The sequence below is a fragment of the Carcharodon carcharias genome, chromosome 7 (assembly GCF_017639515.1).
Source record: "Carcharodon carcharias isolate sCarCar2 chromosome 7, sCarCar2.pri, whole genome shotgun sequence".
NCBI lineage: Eukaryota > Metazoa > Chordata > Chondrichthyes > Lamniformes > Lamnidae > Carcharodon > Carcharodon carcharias.
In genome coordinates, this window is record NC_054473.1 from 25,907,503 (window position 1) to 25,933,994 (window position 26,492).

Below are 26,492 nucleotides of genomic sequence, written 5' to 3' on the forward strand. Positions count from 1 at the left end.
TTTCCTTCTTCTTGGCTCCCTCACCATCCATGTCCCTTTTATTCCATGGGCTCCAACTTTGCTGATAAGCATGTTATGTAGCACGTTATCAGGTGCCTTTTGGAAGAGCATGTATACCACATCAACCTTCTCTGTTACCGCATCAAAAACTCAAGCAATTAATTAAACACTATTCACCATTAAGAAATCTGCTGGCTTTCCTTCAATTAATTCACATTTGTCCAAGTGACTGTTAATTTTGTCCTGAATAGTCATTTTTCAAAGCTTACCCACCACCAAGGTTAAACTGATTGGCTGGACTTACTCTTTCGCTCTTTTTTGAGCAAGGGTGCAGCATTTGCAATTCTCCAGTCTCCTGGCACCAGCCCTGTATTGAAGGATGATTTGAAGATTATGGCCAGTGCCTATGCAATTCCCACCCATTCTTCCCTCAGTATCCTTGGGCATCTCATCTGGGCCTGATGACTTAAGCACAACCAGCCAGCCTAATACTGCCTCTTCATCAATTTTTAGCCCATCCATTGTCTTAACTGCCGCCTCTTTCACTATGGGCTGGATCTAACGAGGCGCTCTAGTCCCCGCACTGCTACAAAGGCAAGGGGAGCCTGCTCACGATCCAGACGGCTACCCCACAGCCATTTAATACTGGGGATAGATAATGGAGAGATTCCACCCCTCACTCCAAGGAAGTAGTACTTTTGAGAGCTGCCAGCCAATCGGATGGCTGGCAGCCCTGTATTCCCAGCAGCATCAGCAGGACAGGTGGCCGCTGCGGGGATTATAGGCAGTCCACCAAGCCGAGAAGCCTGAACTGACAGGCAAGTCCAGGATTTCACCAGAGCCAGGTGGGTGCTGGAAAAGGAAGATGAGGGATCGAGGGCCAAGGGAGGGTTGGGGGTTGGGATGGGGTAGGGAGGGGGTGGTGGTGGTGGTGGTGGTGGGGGGATACTGACCTTAGGGAAAGGGTGCCTCCAATGGGCCTAGGGAGTACGCAAAGCAGGTTCCCTCCCCCTGCCTTGCCCTAAAACAGCCTGAGCAGCTGAAACTGCTGGATTTCTCGTCTGGCATGTGCCTTCCCCTGGTGTGGGTATAATACTGGTGGTGATGAGATAAGGCCCTCAAGGGCCTCAATAAGCGTAAGAGCGGGCAGTCTGATGGCTCCCCCATCTCCTGTTTAATGGCGTGTGGACAGGGGTAGCATGTAGGTGGCAGACGTGCACCCTTTAGATTTTATGTGTCCCCCACTGCTTTCAAACCCACTGCCGGAGGAGCATATAATCTGGCCTTATGATTTTGGCAGCATCTTCCTCCTTGATAAAGACAAAAGCAAAGTACTCATTTAGTACCTCAGCCAAGCTCTCTGCCTCCATGAATAAATCCTCCTGTAGGTCCCTAATCATCCCCCCTCCTCCATTTACAACCCATTTACGATGTACATGCATATAGTAGATTTTTGCATTCCTTTTTATGTTGGTTGCCCATCCCTTCTCATACTCTCTCTTTGCTTCAGTTATTTGTTTTTACACTTCCCCCCTAAACATTCTATATTCAGCCAGGTTCTCAATTGTATTATCCACCTGACATCTGTCATTATGCATCCTTTTTCTGCTTGATCTTATCCTCTATCTCTTTCGCTATCCAGGGAGCTACTTTTCCCCTTCCTGGAAATGTACCTTAATGGTACCCGAACTGTCTCCTCTTTAAAGGCAGCCCATTGTTCGGTTACAGTTTTGCCCGTCAATTTGTGATTCCAATTTACCTGACCAGATCCATTCTCACCCCATGGAAATTGGTTTTCCGCCAAATGCTCCTTGTCCTTTTCCACAGCCAATCTAAATGATGATACAATGACATTGTCCTGATAACGTTCTCCTACTGACACTTGATTCACTTGAACCACCTCATTTCCCATAATCAGTTCTAGCAATGCTTCCTTCCTCTTTGGACTCAAAATGTATTCATGTAGAAAATTCTCCTGAACACACTCTAGAAACTCTTGTTCCTCTTGTCCCTCTCTGCCCTTTACATTATTATTATCTTAGTCTATATTGGGAGAATTGAAGTCTCCCATGATAACTACTCTATAATTCTTCTCCCTCCCTGTAATTTCCTTGCAAGTGTGTTACTCTATCTCTTTCCCACTGGTTGCTGGCCTATAGAATATACTCAGCAATGTAATGGTACCTCTATTTTTTATTAGCTCTAACCAAATATATTTTGCCCTTAATCCCTCTAGGGCATTCTCTGTCTCTCCAGCACTGTAGTGTTCTTAATCAATACTGTTAAATCTCCTCCTTTCTTTCTATCCTTATCTTTCCTGATCACCTCAGTTCCAGGAATATTTAGCACCCAGTTCTACCCTTCTTTGAACCAGGTTCAGCTTGCTAGTTCTTTTCCTAGCTGTTTAAACTCTGCATGCAGCATCTCATCCCACTTTCTATCCATGTAGAATATTGTGGCACTGATACAGACCACAATTGCTGGCTATTCACCCTCTCCCCTCACAGTACTCTCCACCTCCTCCGTGACAACCTTGACACCTGAATCCATGGAGGCAACATACCGCCCTGGATTCATGTCTGTGGCTACAGAAGCGTCTGCCTGTTCTGCTAACTATCAAATCCCCTATTAGTTTGCTTTTCTAATCTTCCTCCTTCCCCACTGTGCAGCTGAGCCAGCCATGGAGCTGTGGGCAATGTCTGGCTGCACATCCCAGAAGTATCATCACTCTCACCAACATTCAGAATGGAGTACTGGTTGGAGAGTGAGATGCACTCAGGGATTCTACACCACCTGTCCTGTCTTTGACAGCCTGACGGTCACCCATTCCCTCTCTGCCTGCATACCCTTAAGCTGCAGGATGACCACATCTAAAAACGTGCTAGCCATGAAATTCTCAGCTCTGAAACCCAGGGCTTGAGCTGCTGAAGCTAACAACACATGTTGCATGTGGCAGTCCAAGGCACAAGAAGCAGCTGGAATAACGACGTGGAATAGGATGTGCACAGGCGCGAGCTGCCTTGCTATGCCTCTATTTAATAGACTATTAAACCTACTACTTTGACAATAAAGACTCATCAATCAGCTGCTTCTCCTATGTTGATGCCACTGTATCCTGTATTCGTTGCTATCATTTTAGTAATTTTTCTTTGCACCCTCTCCAAGACTTGAAGATTTTCCTAAAATATGGTACCCAGAACTGGACATGGTATTCCAGTTGAGGGCTAAGTAGATATATAAAGGCTCCACTTAACTTTCTTATTTTTGTACTCAATGGGCAGAATATAGGAGTAGCAACAGGGGTCCCGCCCACCAATTGGAGAACTGGTGAGAACCCTGTGTCGCTTCTTTCTGGGAGGCCCTTTGCTATTACAAGGTAATCATGCACTTACCTGGACAGCATCTTGTCTCCCATGCAATCAAGCCCCAAGTAGGACAGAATCCTATCTCTGAGAGCTGCCAGCTAATCGTTGGCCGGCAGCGCCACCAGCAGCTGTGACCACTGTTGGTATTATACACAGGCCTTCCTCAAGAATTGTTACTGTACCCCCAGATATAGTTGAGTGTGGGCGTGATGGGGTCACTGGCAAGGGCTCAGGAGCAGAGTTCAGAAGCAAGGGCAGGGGATGAATCTCAGCCGGTCCCCCCCTTCCTGATGCCAGGTTTCTCCAATGGGAAAAGAGGGCCTGAGAACAAGGGAGTAACCATCCCCCACCCCCCACAGGCAAAAGTGGCAAGTGGCTACTTAAGGGTCTCAATTGGCCTCCAGGTGGCAAGGCAGGAAGGAGGCAGGGACCTACCTGGCACTCTCCTGCCCAATCAAATGGCACCTTCCCCACTGCTTCCAAACTCGTCTCTAGTTGGGAACATTAAATTCCACCATATGACTAATCATCGAATGTTGGAATGATATAGCACAGGAGGCAGCCATTTGGTTTTTCAGGTCTCTGCCAGTACTTTGAAAGAACTATTAAATTTTCCCATTCCCTGTCCCTTCCCCGTGGCCCTGTAAATCTTCTCCTCCTAGTGTTTACCCAATTCCCTTTTGAAAGTTATTGTTGAATCTACTTCCATCTCCTCAGGCAGCCCGCTCCAGATCACAATGACTTACTAATAAAACCAATCAACTCATCACTAGTTCTTTTGCCAATTACCTTTATTCGTATCCTCTGTTGCCAGACTCAAGAACTGAAAACAGTTTCTCCTTAATTGTTCTATCAAAACCTTTCAAAATTTTCAATACTTCTATCAAATGTCTCTTCTGCCTCTCCACTCTGTCCAGGTAATTAAAGTCTCTCATCCTTGGTACCATTTCAGTAAGTGTCTTCTGCACCCCACCAAGGTCCTGACATCCCCCATCAAAATGTGCCCAGATGTGGAAATAAAGCTGTGTATTAATCTCGCAAATATGTTAAAATGGGAATTGACTTTATACTGAGGCATAAATTGTTAATAACTAGTGCCTTCAATTGCAGAAATGAGTGGAAATCCACTTGATACTCCTGGCATAGAACCTGATGCGTTTGATGGGGTGGTGAGACTGATTTACATACGAATTTCACAGGCAAAACTATCTTCAGTTCCCAAGAGTAAGTTTATTTGATGATTTCATTTACTACTGGTATTTCTTATGGAGCAATGAACAGGTAAGGATATTCAAAGGGGATAGGTCGAGATTTTTGGATATCACAAGCCAAAAGCACAAAGTTTCAGCAGTTTGTAAATGGCTTTCCCCATCCAGAAACTGTACCTTCACCTGTGACTACTCCAAAATTACAGTCTTCAGCCAATTTGCAAATCTTAACTAAGGGAGCCTAATCAGTGTTTGACCAATTCATTACAGCAGAGGGGAATTCAGTAAGCAAGGCATACACCTTCCATGAATAAACCACATTAATTGATACAATGAAGGAAAGTGGATGGCAGGAGAAAAGATAAGTAAACCAAACAATCCAGGTCTTTCAATTTTACATGTAGGCCAGACTGGGTACAGATGGCAGATTCTGTCAGCCATGGCTCAGTTGATAGCACACTTGCCTCTAAGTCACAAGGTTCTGGGTTCAGGTTCACTCCAGGACTTAAACACAATAATTTATGCTGACACTCCAGTACAGTGCTGAGTTGCACTGTTGGAGATACTGTCTTTTGGATGAAACATTAAACCGAGACCCACCTGCCTCTCAGGTAGATGTAAAAGAAATCATGGCACTATTTCGAACAAGGGTAGGTGAGTTATCCCTGGTGTTCTGGCCAATATTTATCCCTCAACTAACATCATAAAAAAGCAGACTATCAGTTCATTAACATATTGCTGTTTAAGGGAATTTGCTGTGCCAAGTTGGTTGCTGCATTTCCTACAGAATAACAGTGACTACACTTCAAAACTACTTCGTTAGCTGTGAAGCTCTTTGAAACATCTGGTGGTAGTGAAAAGCGCTACATAAATATAAATCTTTCTTTTTCCTTGAAGGCCATGAGGAAACCAATTGTTCATTTACAGCAGGTTGGCAGTTTATATGGTGCTAGCTCATAAATGATCAAATTTATTAAATTTATGACCTCTGGATTGCTCATTCAACACCTTAGCCAATACACATCTATTCCTAGTCAGTGCTGAGAAATTCAACATCTATTTCAAGAACTCTATGTCAAAATAGCAAAAACAAAACATCTTTTGGCTATGATGCAGCAAGGTACATTTTTTTCTATAATGGGATTTTAAAAATAGGTTTACTGACAGGAAATGTCCCAGATTGAATTGATACACAAAAGCTTTGTAACAAATGTTATATCTGTGAAATGTATCCAAGAGGTAAAGCTATTTATTTAAAATACAAGCATCCAGTAGGTTTTGTTTGAATAAAAGTTTTATTGTAATTCCACTTGAGTTTTAAAAATCCTGTGAAGTTTGAAAGCTTATCTCAGCTTGATGTGTTCCAAGTAACTAGCCACCTGAAGACATTAGAGAGATTGTATACCAGTGGGAAAAAAAAAAACTTTTTTTGGATTGTAGTCTAAGTATTTTCATCGGCATATCCCCAACAATCTGAAGTTCACACTGTTCCACTGAGTATCTAAGTGAATAATGGTGAAACACAGACATTATAGCAGAGAATATTCACTTTGTACACCAGCTCCTAGAATATATCATGGGCTGCCACATAATTTGTCTCGCTTTGCAATGTTGGCTGGATATAGTTACTCCTTAAAACTGAGAACTCAATTTCTTAAACTAACAGGTTGTTTTTACTTATCTAAGATTTATGAATGATCAGCAATTTAAGAGTGATATATATATATATATTTCTCTAACCTCTCCAACTACTTAAAATAACAAAGATGTCACTTGCTTCCCATCCAAACACAAACTTGAAAGAATTTACTTAGTGTAACCTCAAACTAGCTTAGTTCCCTGCTAATTCCATTATTGAAACTTTTAAAACACAGATTGCACTTTAGCCATTGTCTGCAAGACTGAAATTGTGCCCTTAATAAAATCCTGCAATATGTGATCTCTGATTATTAAACTGCTGGTCAGAGAACTTGAGCAATTCAATGACCATGCATCATTGCACCCAATAGTCTCCGATGAAGATGTCCATCAAAGCCTCAACTCCAGGCCCATGCCTTATCTCTGTTCCATGTCAAAGTGTCCAGAAATTATTTGCACTTGGCCAACTATATTTGTGATTTTTTTATACTAATACGCTCAAATTTGCACCCAAAGATTTACCTTCCAACCTGTATGAGCTGTACCTTGATCACAATAAGATTTCATCAATAGAACTTGAGGATTTTAGACGATACAAAGATTTGTACAGGTAACATTTTTTCCTTTAAAATAAAATTCAAATGTGATGTCAATTCATCAGAGGTGTTATTTTGAATGTACTTGCAAACTGAGAAATTACAAAGGGAAACACAAAAACAACTTAGAGAAGGAAGAGAACGGATAGCAGTATAGATTAAAATGGCCCAGATTTTGCAGTCAGCGGTGAACAAGATGATACTTGCCCGCATACTTCCTATGGGTATTTGCACTAGAATTTGTGGTAATTAGAGAGCTAGAGCAGCAGGATGCTCTTTCAGGGGATCTGGGGTTTGTGTGAACAGGGCAAACAATAGTATAAAAAACAAAAACAGAATTACCTGGAAAAACTCAGCAGGTCTGGCAGCATCGGCGGAGAAGAAAAGAGTTGACGTTTCGAGTCCTCACGACCCTTCGGAAGGGTCATGAGGACTCGAAACGTCAACTCTTTTCTTCTCCGCCGATGCTGCCAGACCTGCTGAGTTTTTCCAGGTAATTCTGTTTTTGTTTTGGATTTCCAGCATCCGCAGTTTTTTTGTTTTTATCAAACAATAGTATGTTTTCTAACCAGATTAAAGGACCCTTAATGAGGCACACAGTTCTCAACCAGGAAGTGTTAGAATATTTAATTCAATTTAAAAGGGAGTAAAAGAAAAATGGAATTAAGAGATAAATGAGACAGAAAGAAAATATTTTAATAAAGTTTTTAATTTTTAAAATCTCCAACATTAATTTAAATCTGAAGGAACGAGACTCCATATTTATATACGTAGATTTTCAGTGCTATAGAGATTGTTTGGCAGGAATTAATATTTAACACACTATTAAGAATTACCTTACCATTGAATGGACAAGCCCTAACTTTTTCTGGTGTGTTGTGTGGCTATCTAATGGATAAGTATCCCAACTTCACGCCACTGAATGTTAGTGAATGCTAAATCTCTCGACAAGATATCAGTATAGCACAGCTAGTGGAGGAGGAAGGCAGCTCAGACAGCAATGCTCTGAGTTCCATATTTAACTGCGTTTGTGCAGAGGCCAGAAGTGTAGTATAAGGGTCTAGTATATAAAGGGTTAATGTTGGACTGAGTACATTGCTGCATACACAGTGATGTAAGAATGCACATGACCTAGAGCTAGTCATAGCAGTGTTGGCCAGAGATGTATTAAGATCTAGACATGGAGAAAGCTCCTTGCCTGTATCCTTTACTGTATCTAAGTATATAGTTGTAAGTAGTTAATAAAGATTTGCTGTTAACATACAGTAAGCTCCCGCCTTTCGTGACTTGTTTGTATTTTCACTTACCTGCGCTTTGTACTTTGTACACCGCATCATCCATCACATGAGCACTGTTCGCTTATCTGTGTTTTCTGCTCCCTCTCTCCTCCTGGAGACGGTAGCCATGACGCAGCAGAGGCTGGAATGGTTGCAGCTGAAGTGCAGCCTGAATGAAAGGATTAACCTGGAAATGTCTGAATCACTGTACTGATTCTTTGACAAGTACACCCCTTGAGCACAGCTCGAGTGTGGGATCTGATAATTTACCCTAAAATATCAGTTTTATCTTTAATTAATCTTGCAAAAGATCTTTGAAAGCTGAAGCAGATATACTCTGACAAATTTAACACTGTTAGACATGACCTTGGGCGTATTGAAACATTAGTAAGGAACTCTGATGGATTGGAATGCTATGTTAAAATGGAGGGTACAGCAAGTTGGGGTCAGTTACTCACAGAGTGCACTTACTGACATCTTTGTGAGTTTATTCAGTGAAGGAAGGCGGTGGCATAGTGGTATTGTCACTGGACTAGTATTCCAGAGATCCAGGTAATACTCTGGGAACCCGGGTTTGAATCCACCATGGCAGAATTTAATAAAAATCTGGAATTAATGATGATGCCCATCTGGTTCATCTGCTGTCCTTACCTGGTCTGGCCTACATGTGACTCCAGATCCATAACAATGTGGTTGACTCTTAATGCCCTCTCAACAAGGGCAAAAAATGCTGGCCCACATCTCATGAATTAAAAAAAAGTAATTGGGTGATCTAGCTGATCTCAACTTGGGCAATGATGAATTGGCACAATTGGCCTTAGAAATCAGCTTTCCTGCTCCACACCATTATCCCTGGTAGAAGTGCATGCGAGTAGATATAGTGAGAACAATTTGTTCTAGAGTAACTGCCAAAACCCTTGCTGCCCTCAGATGGCTGGAACCTATCTAAATGAGTCCCATACAAAAGCATGTTCCTGTTCACGATTTTGCCATTTACGAAGTTTCGCGGGAACGTAACCCTCAAACATCGTGGGACTTAACTGTACAGAACAAATGAAGACTTCCTTAACAGACACGTTCTGTAACCAACACCATTACAAGAGGAGATTGCTGTCCACTTTACTGTTTAATAACGGCAAGCTCTGACATGTTATAAGGGTTGTAATTGGGATGAATTGGAGAAATTAAAATCTAACTCTTAAGCTACAACATAAAATCACCCACAGTTTAGAATAAATTGATACTCACACAAACTAAGTTTGCTGGTTTGGGGAGTGGAAAATTCAAACGAATGCAAAGAGGTCTAATGAAGTGGGTGTTGGTGGAAACGATATTTCATTCCCCAGGTCTTTGCCTTAATGGACACAAAAAGTTATTAAATATTTCAACTGGAAAAATGATGCAAAGAAACTACACTCTCAACCAAAAAACAAAAAAGCAAACTTGTTTATCTTCCACACTGCAGTTCACAAACAAGATTAACTATGTTTGACTAATTCAATGGAGCTTGTGAAGTGGCTGATTGGATAGATAAAGGGAATGCAGTAGATGTAGCATATATGAACTTTCAGAAGGCACAATATAAGGTATCTCACAAGAGTCTTATTAGATAAGAGATGATTAATTTAATAGTGCTACCAAGAGCATGAGGAGAGAAACCAATAAATATAATCAGTTTTTTCTGTCAGACTCCAGGCTGAGTTTGTGACAGGTAAAAATAACACCCTTGAATCTAAAAATTCTTATTACGTCATCACCTACATGGAGTAGAATGGGTTTATACTTAGGAGCAAGATGATCAACAAAGCTCTTTATGAAATGTATGTCTCATGTACTGAATATATAGTCACGTTTTTCTCATGTTACAGGTTAGACTTGTCCTACAACCAAATTAAAGAGATTGAAAATGGAAGTTTAGCATATCTTCCTAATCTAAGACAGATTCATTTGGAGAACAACAAAGTTAGTAGAGTTCCTGCCAGTATAAAGGAACTGAAATATCTGCAGGTAAATAACAAATAGTTCCTTCAATTTATATATTTTATTCTATTTCCACATTTTTGTACAATAATTGTGAAAAACTGAAGCATTTTGTGAAAGGCAAAAAGATAAACAAAACATGAACGTGTGATTTTGCAAAATAATAGAATTAGGTTTTGGGAGGAAAGAACAAAATCTATTCAAACAGGGTAAAAACCTTTAAAACAATGTCTTATATTTATATAGTATCTTTAACATAGTGAAATGTCTCAAGGTGCTTCTTGGAGCGTTATGAAGCAAAGTACGACACTGAGCCACATAAGAGATAATAGGGTAGATGACTAAAAGCCTGATCAAAGAAGTATGATTTAAGGAGTATGTTAAAGGTGGAAAGCGAGTTACGGAGGCAGAGAAGAGTAGGCAGTAGTAGGAATTACAGAGCTTGGGGCTTGGGCAACTGAAGGCACAGCCACCAATGGTGGAGCAATTATAATTAGGAATGCAGAAGATGCCAGAATTAGAGGAGCACAGATATCTCAGGGGATTGTGGGGTTGGAAGAGATTACAGAGATAGCGAGGGGGAAGGCCATGGAGGAACTCTGAAACAAGGATGAGAATTTTAAAATCAAGGCGTTGCTTGACCAGGAACCAATGTAAGTCAGCAACCACAGGGGTGAGAGGAACGGGACTCATTGCGAATTAAGACCTGCGCAGCAGCAATTTGGATGGCCTTGAGTTTACAGAGAGTAGAATGTGGGAGACCAGCTAGGAATAGTCCAGCCTAAAGATAATGAAGGCATGGGTGAGGGTTTCAGCAGCAGATTAATTGAGATGGGGCAAAGATGAGCAATGTTATGGAGGTGGAAATAAGTGGTCTCAGTGATGGCACAAATATGAGTTTGGAAGAGCATCCTAGGATCAAACATGACACCAAGGTTGTGAAAAGACTGGCTTCACCTCAGTTTGTTGCCAGGGAGATGGATGGAGTCAGTGGCTATGGAACGGAGTTTGGAGCCAAAAACAATGGCTTCAGTCTTCCCACTATCAAACTGGAGGAAATTTCTGCTCATCCAGTACTTGATGTCAAATAAACAGTTTGATCATTTAGCATAATTTAGATAATTTAATTAAGGAATTGGGAGAGGTGGTGGTGAGGTACAGCTGGGTGTCATCAGCATACATGTTAAAACTAACGCTGTGCCTTTGGATGATGGCACTAAGGGGTAGAATGTAGATGAAAAACAGAAGTGAACCAAGGACAGATTGGAGGACACCAGAGGTAATGGTGTGGGAGCAGCAAAAGAAGCCATTGCAAGTGACTCTGTGGCTACAATTAGTTGGATGAGAATGGAACTACATGAAAGCAGTCCCACCCAGCTGGACAACAGCGGAGGGCATCGGAGGAGGATGGTGTGGTCGTCCGTGTCAAAGGCTGGGCTATTCAAAACGAGGAGGGAAAGTTTATATTTGTCACACTCACATAGGATGTTATTTGTGGCTTTTATAAGAACTGTTCCTGGTACTGTGGCAGGGGCAGAAACCTGATTGGAGGGATTCAAACATAGAGTTCCGAGAAAGATGGGAATGGGTTTAAGAGGCAGTGGCATAGTGGTAATGTTACTGAACTAATAATCCAGAGGGCCAGGCTAATGCTGAGGGCACATGGGTTCAAATCCCACCATGGCAGCTGGTGGAATTTATATTCAATTGTTTTTTAAAAAAATCTGGAATTAAGAACTAGTCTCAGCAATGGTGACTTTGAAACGACCATTGATTGTTGTAAAAACTCATCTGGTTCACTAATGTGTCTTTAGGGAAGGAAATCTGCCATTCTTACCTAGTCTGACCTATATGTGACTCCAGAACCACAGCGATGGGGTTGACTCTTAACTGACCTCTGAAACCATTAATTTCAAGGGCAGTTAGGGCTAGGCAACAAATGCTGGCCTTTCCAAAAATGCTTACATCCCATGAAAGAAAAAATTAGGAGGCAACAACACATTCAAGGACTTTGGGACTTGGGAAAAGAAGTGGGGGTGGGTTGTTTTGGTGGGGGGGGGGGGGGGGGGGGGGGGGGGGGGGGGGCGGTGGCGGTGGTTTGGAGATGGGGCAATAGTTTGCAAGGATGGAGGGGTTCGAGAGTTGGTTTTTTGAGGAGAGAGATGATGGCAGTTCTGAAGGAAGAGGAACAAAGGAACAGCACCTGAAGAGCTAGAGCTGCTTACAATATCAGCTAATATCAGCCAGGAAAGGAAGTTGGGTAATCAGTAGTTTAATGGGAATTGGATCAAAGGAACAGGAGGTGGGTACATGGACAAGATGAGTTTAGAGAGGGTATGAGGGGAGATAGAAGAAAAGTATGTGAGTTCAGGGTTAGAGCAGCGATGAGCATTAAAGGAAGTCTGGCCAGGTGGGCTAGTGGAAGGGAGCAACGCAGCAAAGGCAGCTGATCGGATTGCCTCAATCTTAGTGACAAAGAAGTCATGAACACCTCACACCTGTTGGAGGTGAGGGTGGTGCGGACAGGGAAGGGGCATTTAAAAAGATGCTTTGCAGTAATTTACTGGTAAATTAATATTGTTTTGCTCTACTAAGTTGACATTATTAAAAGAAACATCAATCAAGCTGGCAGTGGTGAAAGGAGCAGGAGAATCATGTGATGTCACTGGCCATCAGATCTTTCATGACTGTATGGCTCAGAGTTAATGTACCAGCTGGTCTTTTTTGACTGATGCCTGGGATGAGAGGATTATCTCATGAGGAAAGTGTGGACAGGTTGAGTCTATTCACTGGAGTTCAGAAGAATGAGAGTTGATCTTAATGAAACATGTAAGATCCTGATTGGACTTGACAGAATGGATACAGAGAGGATGTCTCCCCTTCTGGGAGCAACTAGAACTAGGGGACACAGGACGGAATCATCTGTGTCTGCTGGCGACGGGAGTATATGGTGGTGTAAGCGGATAATATGGTGAGAAGGCCAAAAATTTTCACAACGTCGTGAAACCAGTTTGCAATCGTCTGCTTGGCCCGTTGATGGAGAGTCATGTTTCCCGCCTTCGGACGTCGGGAACCTCATTGTAATACATCAGCATATCATTTGGACTCATCCCCCCACTGGATTGTCTGCCCACATCAGCGTAATTGCATGGATTGCACATTGATGTGTTTCACAATAGCATATAAAAGGTGTGTAATTGGCGAGATGCACTTTGAGAGGAACTCGGAGGTGGGTGCACAGTAACATTGCAGAGTGCTCACGAGGGTCATCTGTTGGGCTTAAAGATTGAGGCGCATTGGGTGCAGGGGGCAAAGGCTGCCCTGCAGTTGAAGACAGTGCACAAGAGTGTGTGGGGTGGGGGTGGGAAGTGTCCATGCATTAGGGATCCCTTGTATAAAATGACCATTCCTCTGCAGCTGACACAGTTCAGGCGCAGCCACATTGATATAATTGGAGTCAGGCCTCTAGCTTGTCTGCCCACTCAAGCAATGCAGAGGCATCAAAGTGCCAGCAAGTGCTCTACAGCTTTTCACCCCTCAGGCACGGACTGCAAATTAAGGAGTGTTTTAGTGGACTGCAGAACAGCTGGATGACTGGGAACGTTGGACAATCTCCTTGCTAAAGCTGAACGTGGAGCAGTCACTGGTGGATGTGCTCACAGCCCCTTGCAATGTCATCATCCCGGTTTGGATCAGTCTTCCCCATGGTTCAAGCTAACAGTGCAGCCTTGTAGCGCGGGTTAGGAGAATGTCTGCGCCTGAGCTGAGAGCACAGCATGCAGTCCAATGGGCAAAGTTGCCGCTAATCGGTCAGGTGGATGGGGCAGAGGAAGGTGGGATTTCGGGTAGCCATGCAGCGCACTAATCTCTGGCCATCCAAATGGAAGCCAGCACTCTCCAGGATGTGTTAAAGGGCCTTCAGACTTAACTAAGATAGGTTCTTCGTACACCCATGCTAACCCACTCGTCTCTCTCTTTCATCCTGCAGTACATCAGGATCTTGCAGCCTGGTGATATAGCTTTATACCTTGTGGCGTATAGAGAGCAAAGATGATGTGGAAGAGAGTTGCTGCTGCACCTGACTGCACAGAGGGAGGAACAGCATCCTCTGGAAGAAGGGGTGACTGTGGCTTCCGCACACGCCACTGAAGAGCTACAGCCAGCTGTCGCTGGTCGGCACCTAGCTAGATCCAGGATCTATAGACGTCACATTTCATTCCTGCAGTTGGCCGAGAGAGCCAGTGTCTCCGAAGACTATGCATATCCAGGGAACTGGTCAGTCACATCAAGCAGCTACTGTAGGATTTGGCACCATGTGGACATGGAGGGCATCCACTGCCAGTGGCCGTGAAAGTGACAGCATGCACAATTTCTATGCCAGTGGCTCCTTTCAGGGCTCCAAAGGTAACCTCTGTGGGATATCACAAGCCTCCACCCACGAATGCATCCATGAGGTCACAGATGCCACCGTCGTGAGAGCACATAACTTTGTGCATTTTGCCCATAACCAGAAGAGCCAGGATGCAACAGCGATTGGATTTGCCCAAATCTCAGGTTTCCCACAGGTGCAGGGTGCCATCAACTGTACTCACGTGGCACTCAGATCTCCATCGCAACATGCGGTCAACTATGCAGACCGCAAAGGATTCCATTCATTGAATGTGCAGCTGGTGTGCGACCATCACAAACACATCCTGCAGGTCTGCACACAGTTTCCAGGAAGTGTGCATGACTCCTACGTTCTCAGTCAGTCATAGATCCCTGATATCTTCCAGGGTCCACAGGGGCTGCATGGATGGCTCCTCAGAGACAAGGGCTACCCGCAGAGGATCTGGCCGATGACACCTGTGTGGCGATCTCAGACTGGAGCAGAGCAAAGGTTTAACAAGGCTCGTGTTGCAACTTGCACCTTGGTGGAGCAAACCTTCGGGATGCTGAAAATGAGGTTCCGGTGTCTGTACCAGTTTGGTGGAGCCCTGTAATATAGTCCACAGAGGGTGTCACGTATCATCATCACCTACTGCGCCCTTTACAACCTAGTGCTGCAACGGGGAGAAGAGCTGGCTGAGGAAGAGATGCAGGAGCTGGAAGTTTCCTCCGATGAGGAAGATGTCGATGGTGATGAGGGTGAGGAGGTCCTCAAAGGCGACGATGATGGCAATGAGGCCCTCGCATTGACCAGACGAGGCAGGTGCTCGAGAGGCCCTCAAGGCTGCTAGATTTGTGGAGGATGATGACGACATGCAGTGAGGAGACACCATAATATCCTCACATTGCATCTATGAACATTTGACTCCTGTCTGGGTAATGGCAGCGCACATACCCCCTGTGACAATGCTCCTGTCATGGAGATGCAGTGGAGGCCCTAATAGTCACTCGATTGCAGGAGGATGGTGAGGACATGCAATGAGGGGACACTCCATAGATCTTCACATAGCCTCTGAGAATGTCTGACTCCTGTCTGGCAAGGGCAGCTTGTACTCTGTGATCAGGGTCATATCATAGAGATGCAGCCATGAAACTTTAAAAGCATCTGATCCTTTATCCACCTTCAGCACCTGACCCCTTCAGGATCACAGCGTTGCTGAGGAGATGGGAGCCAGCCCCACCTTAAAGATGCTGAGAGTACACAGAGAAAATGACAGTACTCTGTGACACCTATCACAACATTCTGGCAGCAATGACAAGCACTTTGAGGTGCAGGCATCAGTAATGTGTCCAGGGACTGTGAGGCTGGACCATCAATTGGTCTGAAGACTGAACAAAGAATGGGGAAGAGGCCCTGGATTGAGACACCTGCCTTTATCTTGTGTAGAAAGGTTTCACATCTGAATGACACAAACACTGCTCATCAGAACAAGGAGCCATAGGCAGGGAGACATTCTTGGGAGTTTACTGACAATAGCGAACACTACATACAAGTGATTAACACCCATGCCCAAGCTGTGCAACTGTAGCCAAGTGGTTATGGTACTGGGTTTGTAACCCCAAGATCAAGAGTTCAATGTTTGTCCCTCTTCCGCGGCTACGTTCGCTGCCGGATGTCCCTGGAGAAGGAGCACGCGGTGTCTGCTGGCACTCTCGAGGCCTTCCGTGCTCGGTGGGCACCGCGGGGACTGGGGTGTTTTGTTGACCCCTTTAATCACATTTTGATTTAAAGTTTGTAAGTTTCCTTTAAACTTTGTTCTTGGTTTTACAGCTGACCTGAATTAGGGGCTGTGCCTGATTTATCCCAATTTTGTTGATTTGGTTTTCATTTAAAAGATTATCAAGAGTTCAAATCTCACAATGGCAAACTATGAAACAATGTAACTTCATCTGAAACAGATAGAAACGGGTTTGTACCAAAAGAGTTACATCTAAGCTTGGCCTAAATAGCCAAGTGGTTATGGTACTGGGTTTGTAATCCCAAGATCAAGAGTTCAAATCTCACAATGGCAAACTATGAAACAATGTAACTTCATCTGAAAAAACAGATGGAAACGTGTTTGTACTCAAAAGAGTTACATCTCATAACCTTCCTAAAACTGCCGCTACATCTTGAAGCTCCCTGGACATCCACAGCGCAAGTGGAGGCAGCCTGCTGACTGCTTTGCTCCGTCTGTGATGATCTTGGGCGTCCTCTGGAGGGCTGAAACCTGGAGGCTCCCTGGCCAGCTTTCAGGGACCAGCTGTCTGGCAGTAGCACCCTCCTTGAGCTGTGGAGCTAGAGCTGCTGGGGCACAGGAAGAGGGGATTCAGATGTCTGGACACTCCCGGAGTCACCTGGGTTTCTTTGGGGCTTGATTGGAGGCCCTGGGTTGTGCACCTGCTGATACTCCTCCCTATAGGTGACCAAAGGCCACTGGCTGACTCCTTGAGAAGAGGTAGCTGGGGTGAGATTGAGCTGCCTCACACCCCTTTCGCATACACGTTGTTGTAGGCCAACTATGGCATCAGTGATGGAATTCAACCTGCACAGCAGTACAGGAGTGACGTCCTGGATCAAGGTCTCCATGCCGGCCGCCATCCTACCAGTGTTGACCTCGTTCCGTTGGTATGACGGCGCTATCACCTCAGCCTGAAGGCAGACAGACTCCTCCACCATGCGTTGCAATCTAAGGAGTGCAGCAGACATCCCCTCCTGATGTTCCCGAGTTTGCCTTTGCAGCTCCAGCAACTGTGTGATAACCAAGTCCAGAGGCTCGTCATTCTGACCTACAGCAGTCCTTGGACACCTGGGAAGTACCTGCGCCTGCTGTGGATCAGAAAGTGTGATGTGCTCACCAGATTGTGCTCTAAAGCTAGGTCCCACCGAGGTATGTGTCTCTGCACTGGTGGAGGGTGTGGGTGAGTGCTATGATGGGACTTCAAGGAGGGTGCCTTCAATTCCTCTTCAGAGGTTTCTTTGGGGCTTGATTAGAGGCCCTGGGTCATGGACGCCGTCAGCTGTTTGACAGATGTGCCCGTGAAAGCAAGGAGAGATAATTAGTGCATGGCGTGGCCTGTGAACAGGACACATTACTCACAGCATGGTTGTCTGATGGATGTTGCACTACTGGATCGTCACTTGGTAGGGCACTGCCAACCTCACCGTCAGCACAGGAATGGTCCAGATCGTCGCCGGCTAGCTGGACGGCTCTGTTTTTAAAGTCCATGAGGACCTCGATTTCAGGCATTCCTCCAGCAGTCTACAACCTCTCCGTTGTGTTGTGTGCCAGCTTATCCTGTATAAATAGGGATAGAGAGAGTGTAAGCAGGATGCCAGCTAGGCCAGATAATAAGTATGCCTGGCATGTGTGGGTGGTGAGTGGTCCCATAGGCAGGATGAGAACAATGAAGGTGTGTGAGAGAGAGTGTATGGTGATGTCCCTTGAACTGGCAGTAAACGAAGGCCCTGTGGATGTGTACTAAGATAAAAACAAAATGCTGCAGATGCTGGAAATCTGAAACAAAAACAGAAAATGCTGAAAAAACTCAGCAGGTCTAGCAGAGGGAAACAGAGTTACTGTTTCGAGCCCGTATGACCCTTTTTCAGAGCTTTGAAGAAGGGTCATACGGACTCAAAACATTAACTCTGGTTCTCTCTCCGCAGATGCTGCTAGACCTGCTGAGTTTTTCCAGCATTTTCTGTTTTTGTCCCTGAGGATGTGTGATAGGTTTGTGAGTGTGTGAGTTGAAAGTGATGAGAAGAGTAATTTACCTTGGCGGAGTGGAGATCATTCATCCTCTTGCAGCACTTGATGGCTGTCCTCTTCTGCAGGGTATTAGCGCTGACCGCTGCTGCCACCGCCTCCCAAGCCAGATTATTGAGACTGCTGCCCATCCTCCGGCCAGAGCAGGGATACAGGACATCATGACCCCTCCACTGCGTCCAAAAGGCGCTCGAGGGATGTATCATTGAACCTGGGGACTGCAGTCTTTTGGCCTTGCAAGGATATGTCTTTTTTGAAGCAGTCGTGGGCTGGAAGCACCAAGAGGTGTACTCCCAGCTGCACTTTAAATAAGGCGCCTGGTGTGATGAAGCGGTGAGATGATTCCATGGCGGGCGAATGAAAGCCTGCCTGCCATGGAAACGGCGTGTTACCCATAATACATAATTAATGCAGCAGGTATGGGATGATACGGCATGAAAAGCCGCCAAAGCGGTCGACGGGTAAAATGTCATTTTACCCGCCACTACCACATTTAGTGCAAATCTGAGACAATTTTGCCCACAGTTTAAAAATAAGGGGTCTCCTATTTAAGACAGAGATGAGGAGAAATCTTTTTCCTCAGTGGGTTTTGAGTCTGTGGTAGAGGCAGGGTCATTGAATATTTTTTAAGGCAGAGGTAGATAGATTCTTGACTAGCAAGTGGCATTAAGGTCACAATCAGATCAGCAATGATCTTCTTGAATAGCAGAGCAGGCTCGAGGGCCCAAATGGCCTACTCCTGCTCCTAATTCATATGGAGTATCGAGTTTGTATTCTGCCTATCAGTTTTGCATGTCTGTGACCTCCTCTGGTCCCAGCACTATTAAGAGCAATACTTTCCCATTCCATTCATTCAGTGGAGAATTTTATGGAGGTGGCCCACACAGGTTTGCTTATTCTGCTCCCCGCTTAGTGACAGGCCCACTTGTCGCTGGTTTAAGGTGGTGGGATGAGGCCCTTAATTAGGCATTAGTTGCCCACTTAAGGGCTTCAATTGACGGCAGGACAGGAAGGCCGTCCATGGGCCTTCCCGCCACATACTTATTCGAAGTGGAGGCAGGAAGGTAATGAGGTCACCACCCGCCACCATGTCGCCTGATTAAATGACCTCCCACCTCCAAACTCGCCACAGGGTGGGCATAAAATACCACCCTCAGTATCCCACACACCCAGCATACCTAGTTCTAGGCAGCAAATTTAAAAATGGGATTTTGTCACTTCTCTTACTACAACTTCTTTCAACTGGAGGGCATAATTAAACTGAGCAAAGCAACAGCAACAGCTTATTGAATTCTTTCCTGATGGCAAGGATGCGCTGTATTCGGACAGATAACTGATAAAGTTCTGGCCAATGCTGAGTAATAAGGTGGATGCAATTGGAAGCAGTAGATGAGTTTGGAAATCCTGGATGGAGAGGTGCAGGGATGAGTTTCGATTATGCAAAGCAATTCTTGCAACTTATTGAAGCAAAGAAAGGAGTGAAATCTGATCATGACAAAGATGCACGACTTGAGAACAAAACAAAAATGAAAATGGTTTGGATTCCTTGACAGGCCTGAAAGTAAGCTCATGAAGTTCAATTCATGAATTTTTACCAAAAAAAAAAGGATTTCTGCTCAGGTTCTAAGTAGCCTAAGTCTCTTATTTGAAAATATAATTTCCTTGTTGGGAATCAAACTGTGCTTAATTTTATGAAAGGAAGCCCAGACTAAACAAATACTAATGACTAGCTTTTTACAATGTTCAAATACAGACATTCAGCTTTTTTAAAAATCTGTTTTTAAACAGGCAGTATATCTTCATAATAACAATATTCGCAAAATTGAAGTAGATGACTTCTGTCCAAAGGAATCAAGCATTAAGAAGATGCTGTACAGTGGAATCAGTCTTTTTGGCAATCCAGTGAAGCACTGGGAAATTCAACCAGCTTCTTTTCGATGCGTCTCTGGTGCTTATGGAGTGCAGTTTGGAAATTTCAGAAAATAAACAATGTACACAAACACTATTCCTCGTTAAGTTAAATAACACAAAGCATGAAATTCTTTTTAACAAAAGCAGGAAAAGAATGTCTTCCTCCACAATTAACAAATTGCAAAATCTTGGGAATACATGGCTTTGAAAGTGTGATTTCAGAGTCTGGATTCGTTACCCAGTTGCTAAAAGAGGAATTTCACTTCAAGTACCCGTTCCAATAAAATATTGCCCTTGGTGCCTTTTATATGGACAGGAGTAGTCACTAATTACACAACTGTGATGAGTTTTAAAGAAATAAATTATATACAGTACAGTACAATTATATACAGTACAGTGTTGCCTTTCAGCTCTTATAAGGCTCTCTGTCACTGTAACTTCTGATTGTCTAGGCAAGTGTTTCCTCTTCCAAACTCCCATCCAAATTGAAACAAGTTAAGTGCGTCAATAAGATAGTTGATTTCATTCCAACTCACAGTGTAATTTTGGTTTCTCAGGAAGAGGCGTCCAATGCACATATTGAATCAACTGGTAAGCAAGTGGTCAGCTTCTTAACCTTGTTTATTTTTACTTTACTGAACCAAGAAACCAGGCATCATTTGAATTCTATCACAGTCTACGCCTCTTAATTCAGATATATATTTCATTTTTTAGCCTTAATTTCACACTTTTCTATCCAATTCACATTACTAAATGCAAACTTTTGGATATTTCAATGCTCTTTCACACAAAAAATGGCTTTATCAGGAGAGAATTACATTATCCTAGTTTGAAATTTCCACTTTAATTTTGTGTTTCCCTGTCAACGGTAGAAGAATCCTATATGTTTATATATAAATATGTTCATTTTTTTAATAAAACGGCATCCTTTTAAATATTATTTCAACATTATTCAAGTAGCTCTCAGGACTATATGTAACAGTAATAAGAGTTGTGGTGAAATAATTGTACATTGATGGTAAAAGAGTAGGGAAAGCAAATTTTGGGTAACCTGGTAGCTTCCACAAAACAATTCAGCATGTATATTGGTATTTAACTGCAGCAGCCAATGACTACCAAACAATCATAATTATAGAAGCTTTTGAACGCTCCTTTTCCAATCAAAAATACCATTCAATATACAGGAAAACATCAAATTTTTAGATTTGGCCCTGGTCTGTGGTTTGACACTACAAAGTACAATACTACCCAGGTTAATTTTACTGTTACAATCATTCTCCTAATTATATTTCTACTGCCTTTCATTGTCATCAACAAAATGGTTTTCCACTATCAATAACCAGAAGTAATTTATAATCATAATAATAATAAATAACTTGACTTCTCCCTGGTCATTATATTGGCTCTGAGTTGTCTTGTGTGAATAGTATTCTGAGATTAAATCCTTGCATGATTGTTCTACAATGAACTCCCTGTATTGATAAACATGGTGGTTTGTTTTGCCTTTCCTTATATCCTTGTCATTCTGAATACATTTGCTTAAATGTTGAGAAAGTCAACTTGGAAAAAAAAATCTGCTTAAAAACTTTCACTTTAATATCTTACACACATACCATGATAAACAACGTAAAGTGGTCAATTATCACTAGAATCACAAAAAATAATTTACTATCAGATGTATTGTAATAACAAATCGAATAGAAGATTACTTTTGTTAGTCTTCTTATGTAATTACTTTTAATTAATAAAGAACCATTTAAAAATCAAGTATCGAGTACTTTTCTAAGAAAAATGTGGCTACGGGATGTCATATTTTCCACCAAAGGCTATCTAACTAATAAAATACAACTGAGTTTTTATTGTGTCTTTGTAGAGAACGTTCATTTTCACAGATCAAGTTGTCAGTATAAATAATCCTGTATTCAGTTTTTATTTGGCCCTGCTTAGTTTTATGATTAGTTATTTATAGAACAGGCTATTTTAAGCAAAAGATGTAATCAATGGCAATGAAAATTTTAATTAATCTATTAAAAAAGTCCCTTTGCATGTACAAATTATCACACAATTTATTATTGGCTTAACAATTCATAGAAACTTAGAGTCATAATGGCACAGGAGGAGGCCAATCGGCCTATCAAGTCCATGCCAGCTCTCTGTAGAGGAATCCAGTCAATCCTATTCCCCCATTCTATCCCTGGTGCCCTGCAAGTTTATTTGTCTCGAGCGCCCTTTTAATTTTTTTTTTGAAATCATTGATCATCTCTGTTTCCACCACCTTTGTAGGCAGAGAGTTCCAGGTCATTACCACCTGCTGCACAAAAAAGTTCTTCCTTACATTCACCCCTTGTATCTCTTGTCCAAAGCCTTAAATATGTGTTTGCTGGTCCTTGTACCATCAGCTAATGAAAATAGCTTTTCTTTATCTACCCTGTCTCAACCTGTCATCATCTCCCCTCAACCTCCTTTGCTTCAAGGACAACAGCTCCATCTTCTCTAACTTAGCCTTGTAGCTAAAATCTTTCATTCCTAAAACCATTCTGGCAAATATCCCCCACACCCTCTCAAGGATCCTCACATCTTTCCTAAAGAGGTGACCAGAACTGGTTGTAATATTCCAGTCATGGCCTAACTAGAGCTTTATAAAGGTTCAGCATAACTTCCCTGCTTTTGTACTCAATATATCTATTTATGAAGCCCAAGACTCCATGGACAGAATTTTCTGCCTGTCGGGCGCACGAAAGAGCGCACATCTCCCTGAGGTAAAGTGCTGCCTCAGGGAGATCGCTTACACTTTTAAAAATATGAAAAATAGAAAAAAAAATTCCCTAACGTGTCCCCCTCATGTGACAATGTCACATGAGATGGGACATGTTCATAATTTACATAATAAGTTTATTAAACTTTTTAAAACCCTACACGAAATCTCATCCCGCCAGTGGATGAGGTTTCATGTTTTATCTATTTGCCGCCGGGGCTCCAGGCCTGCCCGCCAACCTTAAGGTTGGACGGGCAGGTTTTTTAATTGTATAATTGAGCCTGTCAATGGCCTCAATTGGCCATTGACAGGTTGGCAGGCCCGCAGCTGATTTTGCTGCAGGCCCGCCTTCCTGAAAATTTAAATAGGCCAGGATGACGTCGGGGGTTCCACCCGACGTCATCCCACGTCATTTTACACGTCAGCGAGCGGGCCCCGCCCCCTGCTCGCCATGGCAAAATTCTGCCCCATATGTCTTTCTAACTACTCTCTCAACATTCTGTGCACATAAACCCTCAGGTTCCATTGACACTGCATATTCTTTAAAATTGTGCCATTCACTATATAATCTCTTTCCGTATCCCTTCTGCCAAAATCCATCACCTCACACTTCTTCGTATTAAATTCCATCTGCCACATATCTGCCCATTCGGCCAGCCTATCCATGTCCTGTTGCAGTCAATTTGTATCATTCTCATGGTTTGCCACACTTCCAAGATTGTTATCATTAACAAATTTTGAAATGTTACTGTATATTCCAATATCTAAGTAATTTCTATATATATATATATATATATATATATATCAAAAAAGCAGTGGTCCCAGCACTAATCTTTTGGGAAGACCGCCCTCTACCATCCTCCAGCTTGGAAAACAACCATTTACCATAACATGCTAGTTTTTGTCCTTAAGCCAATTTTTTATCCAAGCTGACGCTGACCCTCTTTTTCAATGAGCCTCAATTTCGTTAACCAGCTTTTTACGTGATACTTTGTCAAATGCTTTCTTAAAATCCATATAGACAGCATCTACCTTTCATCACCCTTCTCCGTTACTTCATCAAAAAATCCAATTAGATTAGTCAAACATTAACTGAATTTTACAAATCTATGCTTGCTCTTCTTAACTAACTCAGACCTCTCCAAATGCCTGTTAATTTTTTTCTCTGACTATTGTTTCTAAAACCATACCCCACCATGGGCTTGATGGGCTGAATGACCTCTTTCTGTGACCCAATGACACCGATGTTAAACTGACTGGCCTGCAGTCACAAGGGGTCTCATTGCACTCTTTCTTGAAAGGGTGTCACATTTGCCACTTTCCAATCCCCTTGCACCTGGTGGCAAGCTCTTCCACTATCTTCCACCCAACTTCTCTTAACAACCTGGATGCAAGCCATCCTGACCAGGAGACTTATCCACTCTAAGCATAGTCAGCCTTTCCAGCACATTCTATCAATTTTTACTCCATAGATTACCTCTAACATCTCTGCTTCTACCCATATTTTGTCAGCATCCTCTTCCTTAGTGGACACCAATACAAAGTACTCAAGTATTCTAGCCTTCCCCTGCACCTCTAAACATATAGCTTCCTCTTTGTCCATAATAGTTCTCACCCTGTCTCCTACTACTCACTTATTATTTACATGCCGATAAATAGTGAATCCAAAACTCTTTTAAGTTAACAGCCATCCTCATTCTCTCTTATTTGCTCGTCGCTTCCCCTCTCAACGATTCTTGCTTGAAGAATTCCCCTGAAATGCTTCGAACAGCATCTCTTTGTTTCATCATATTCTCAATCTCCATCTTCATTCAAGGAGCCCTGGCTTTGGTTCTACTTTTCCCTCTTGTTGAAACGTACCTGAGATATCGCCACCTTAATGGTCACCCATTGTTCCAATACAGTTTTTCCTGTTAATTTTTTGGTTCTATTTTACCATGGCTAGGATCCCCTCTCATCCCACTGAAGTTAGCCCTCTTCCACTTTAGAAGTTCTACTTTAGATTGTTCCTTGTTCCTCTCCACTACTAGTCTAAACCTTAAGGTAACTATAATTATGATACAATGATCGCTACAAGCCAAGTGTTCCCTTACTTGGCCCACCTCATTTCCTAACACCAGATCCAGTAATGCCACCTTCCTAGTTGGACTGAGGACATACTGGTCAAAGAAGTTCTCCTGAACACTTAACAGAAATTCCTCCCCCTCCTTACCCTTTACTCTAACAATATTCCAATCTATACTTGGATAATTAAAATCCCCGAGTATGTCCATTCTGTAGTTCTTGCACATCTCTAGTGATTTCCGTGAAAATTTGCTTAATTATTTCTCTCTTACTATTTGGAAGCCTATGAAATATCCTGAGTACCATGATCATATCCTTTTTGTTTCTCAATTCTAACCAAAATAATTGTGTCCTTACCCCATCAAGGACATACTCTCTTTTCAGCATTACAATGTCGTACCTAATCTGTACTGTCACTCCACCTCCCCTTTCTCCTTCTCTAAATTTTCTGATAATTTTGTATTCGTGAATATTAAGCGCCCAGACCTCTTCAGTTTTAAGCCATGTTTCTGCTATTGCCACTGTATCATATTCCCACACAGCATTTGTGCTTGTAGCTCACTAGCCTTATTCACGCTGTGTATTTACATACATACATTCTGAACCTGTCTTTGTATTCCTTGTAGTCCTTCGTGGCCTGTTCCTATCTAATATGGCACTACTTCCTTTTCCAGTACTATCCAACACTCACTACTTTTTGCACCGTATTCCTTTTTTCTGCTTCTTTAGGTTGATGCCAATTTAGTTTAAACCCTCCCCAACCACACCATGTTATAAGAGATGTTTATACCAATAAAGGTAAAAAGAAATGTCGCCATCATCAAAACCTATTTGTGCTCAGGAGAATCAAGCTCTGGATCTGTAACACAGGGCAACATTTTCCTCCTGTCGGGGGTGGGGGGGAGTGTGCAGGAGCGGCCACGGGCGCCTCCCCGCCTATTAAGGCTTGCCCAGTGTGACGTCCACTAGGAAGCACTATCCGCTCCCTGTGCGGGCGGGGGGGAGATTCCCTCAGCCGGGAGAGCGCTCTTTCGTGCGAAGGCGTGCACAGATCTCCCTGAGGCAAAGTGCTGCCTCAGGGAGATCGTCTCCAATTTGAAACTTTAAATAAAGGTATGTAAAAATTTCCCTGTCATGTCCCCTCATGTGACACAGTCACATGAGTTGGGACAGGTCCATAACTTTTATTGAAACCTTTAATGAAAATTTAAATACCCTCATGAAACCTCATCCCGCCCGTGGATGAGATTTCATGCTTTTTTCGAGGCCCACCTGGGCTCCTGGCCTGTCTGCCTACATTAAGGTTGGATGGGCAGGTCCATCAATCAGGTTAATTACTTTTTTAATGGCCTTAATAGGCCATCGACAGTTCGGTGAGCATGCAGCCAAACTGAAAATCTAAATGATGGGGGGTGATGTCAGGACGCACGCCCCCGTTCACCAACCAGATGTTGCCTACAGTATCTACAATGTTCCTCACCCTCACTACCGTAGATCCACTTCCCTTATTAGTCTTTTTTTATG

The 26,492-nt window shown here is 43.1% G+C and overlaps 2 protein-coding genes and 1 long non-coding RNA gene across 8 annotated transcripts in view; 1 reads left to right on the top strand and 2 right to left on the bottom strand.

Annotated features, from left to right (window-relative positions):
• The window catches only part of LOC121279878 (centromere protein P), a 401,310-nt gene that overhangs the window by 136,158 nt on the left and 238,660 nt on the right, over positions 1-26,492 (bottom strand). The gene's annotated exons all lie outside the window — the stretch shown is intronic.
• Positions 1-26,492, top strand: part of LOC121279875 (asporin-like) — a 120,545-nt gene that overhangs the window by 25,836 nt on the left and 68,217 nt on the right. For 3 of the 6 annotated variants that reach the window (XM_041191387.1, XM_041191390.1, XM_041191389.1), the window contains exons 6-9: positions 4,476-4,589; positions 6,728-6,821; positions 9,953-10,091; positions 20,027-21,916. In XM_041191387.1, coding sequence (XP_041047321.1) covers positions 4,476-4,589; positions 6,728-6,821; positions 9,953-10,091; positions 20,027-20,224 — 545 coding nt within the window. In that variant the 3' untranslated portion in view covers positions 20,225-21,916. Of the gene's footprint in view, positions 1-4,475; positions 4,590-6,727; positions 6,822-9,952; positions 10,092-20,026; positions 21,917-26,492 lie in introns of those variants that run through there. The other 3 variants (XR_005943517.1, XR_005943516.1, XM_041191388.1) reach the window with 2 other exon arrangements.
• LOC121279879 overlaps positions 9,336-26,492 on the bottom strand; it is a 96,373-nt gene continuing 79,216 nt past the window's right edge. Inside the window, exon 3 of the long non-coding RNA XR_005943518.1 lies at positions 9,336-9,438. This is a non-coding gene — a long non-coding RNA (uncharacterized LOC121279879). The remainder of the gene's footprint in view (positions 9,439-26,492) is intronic.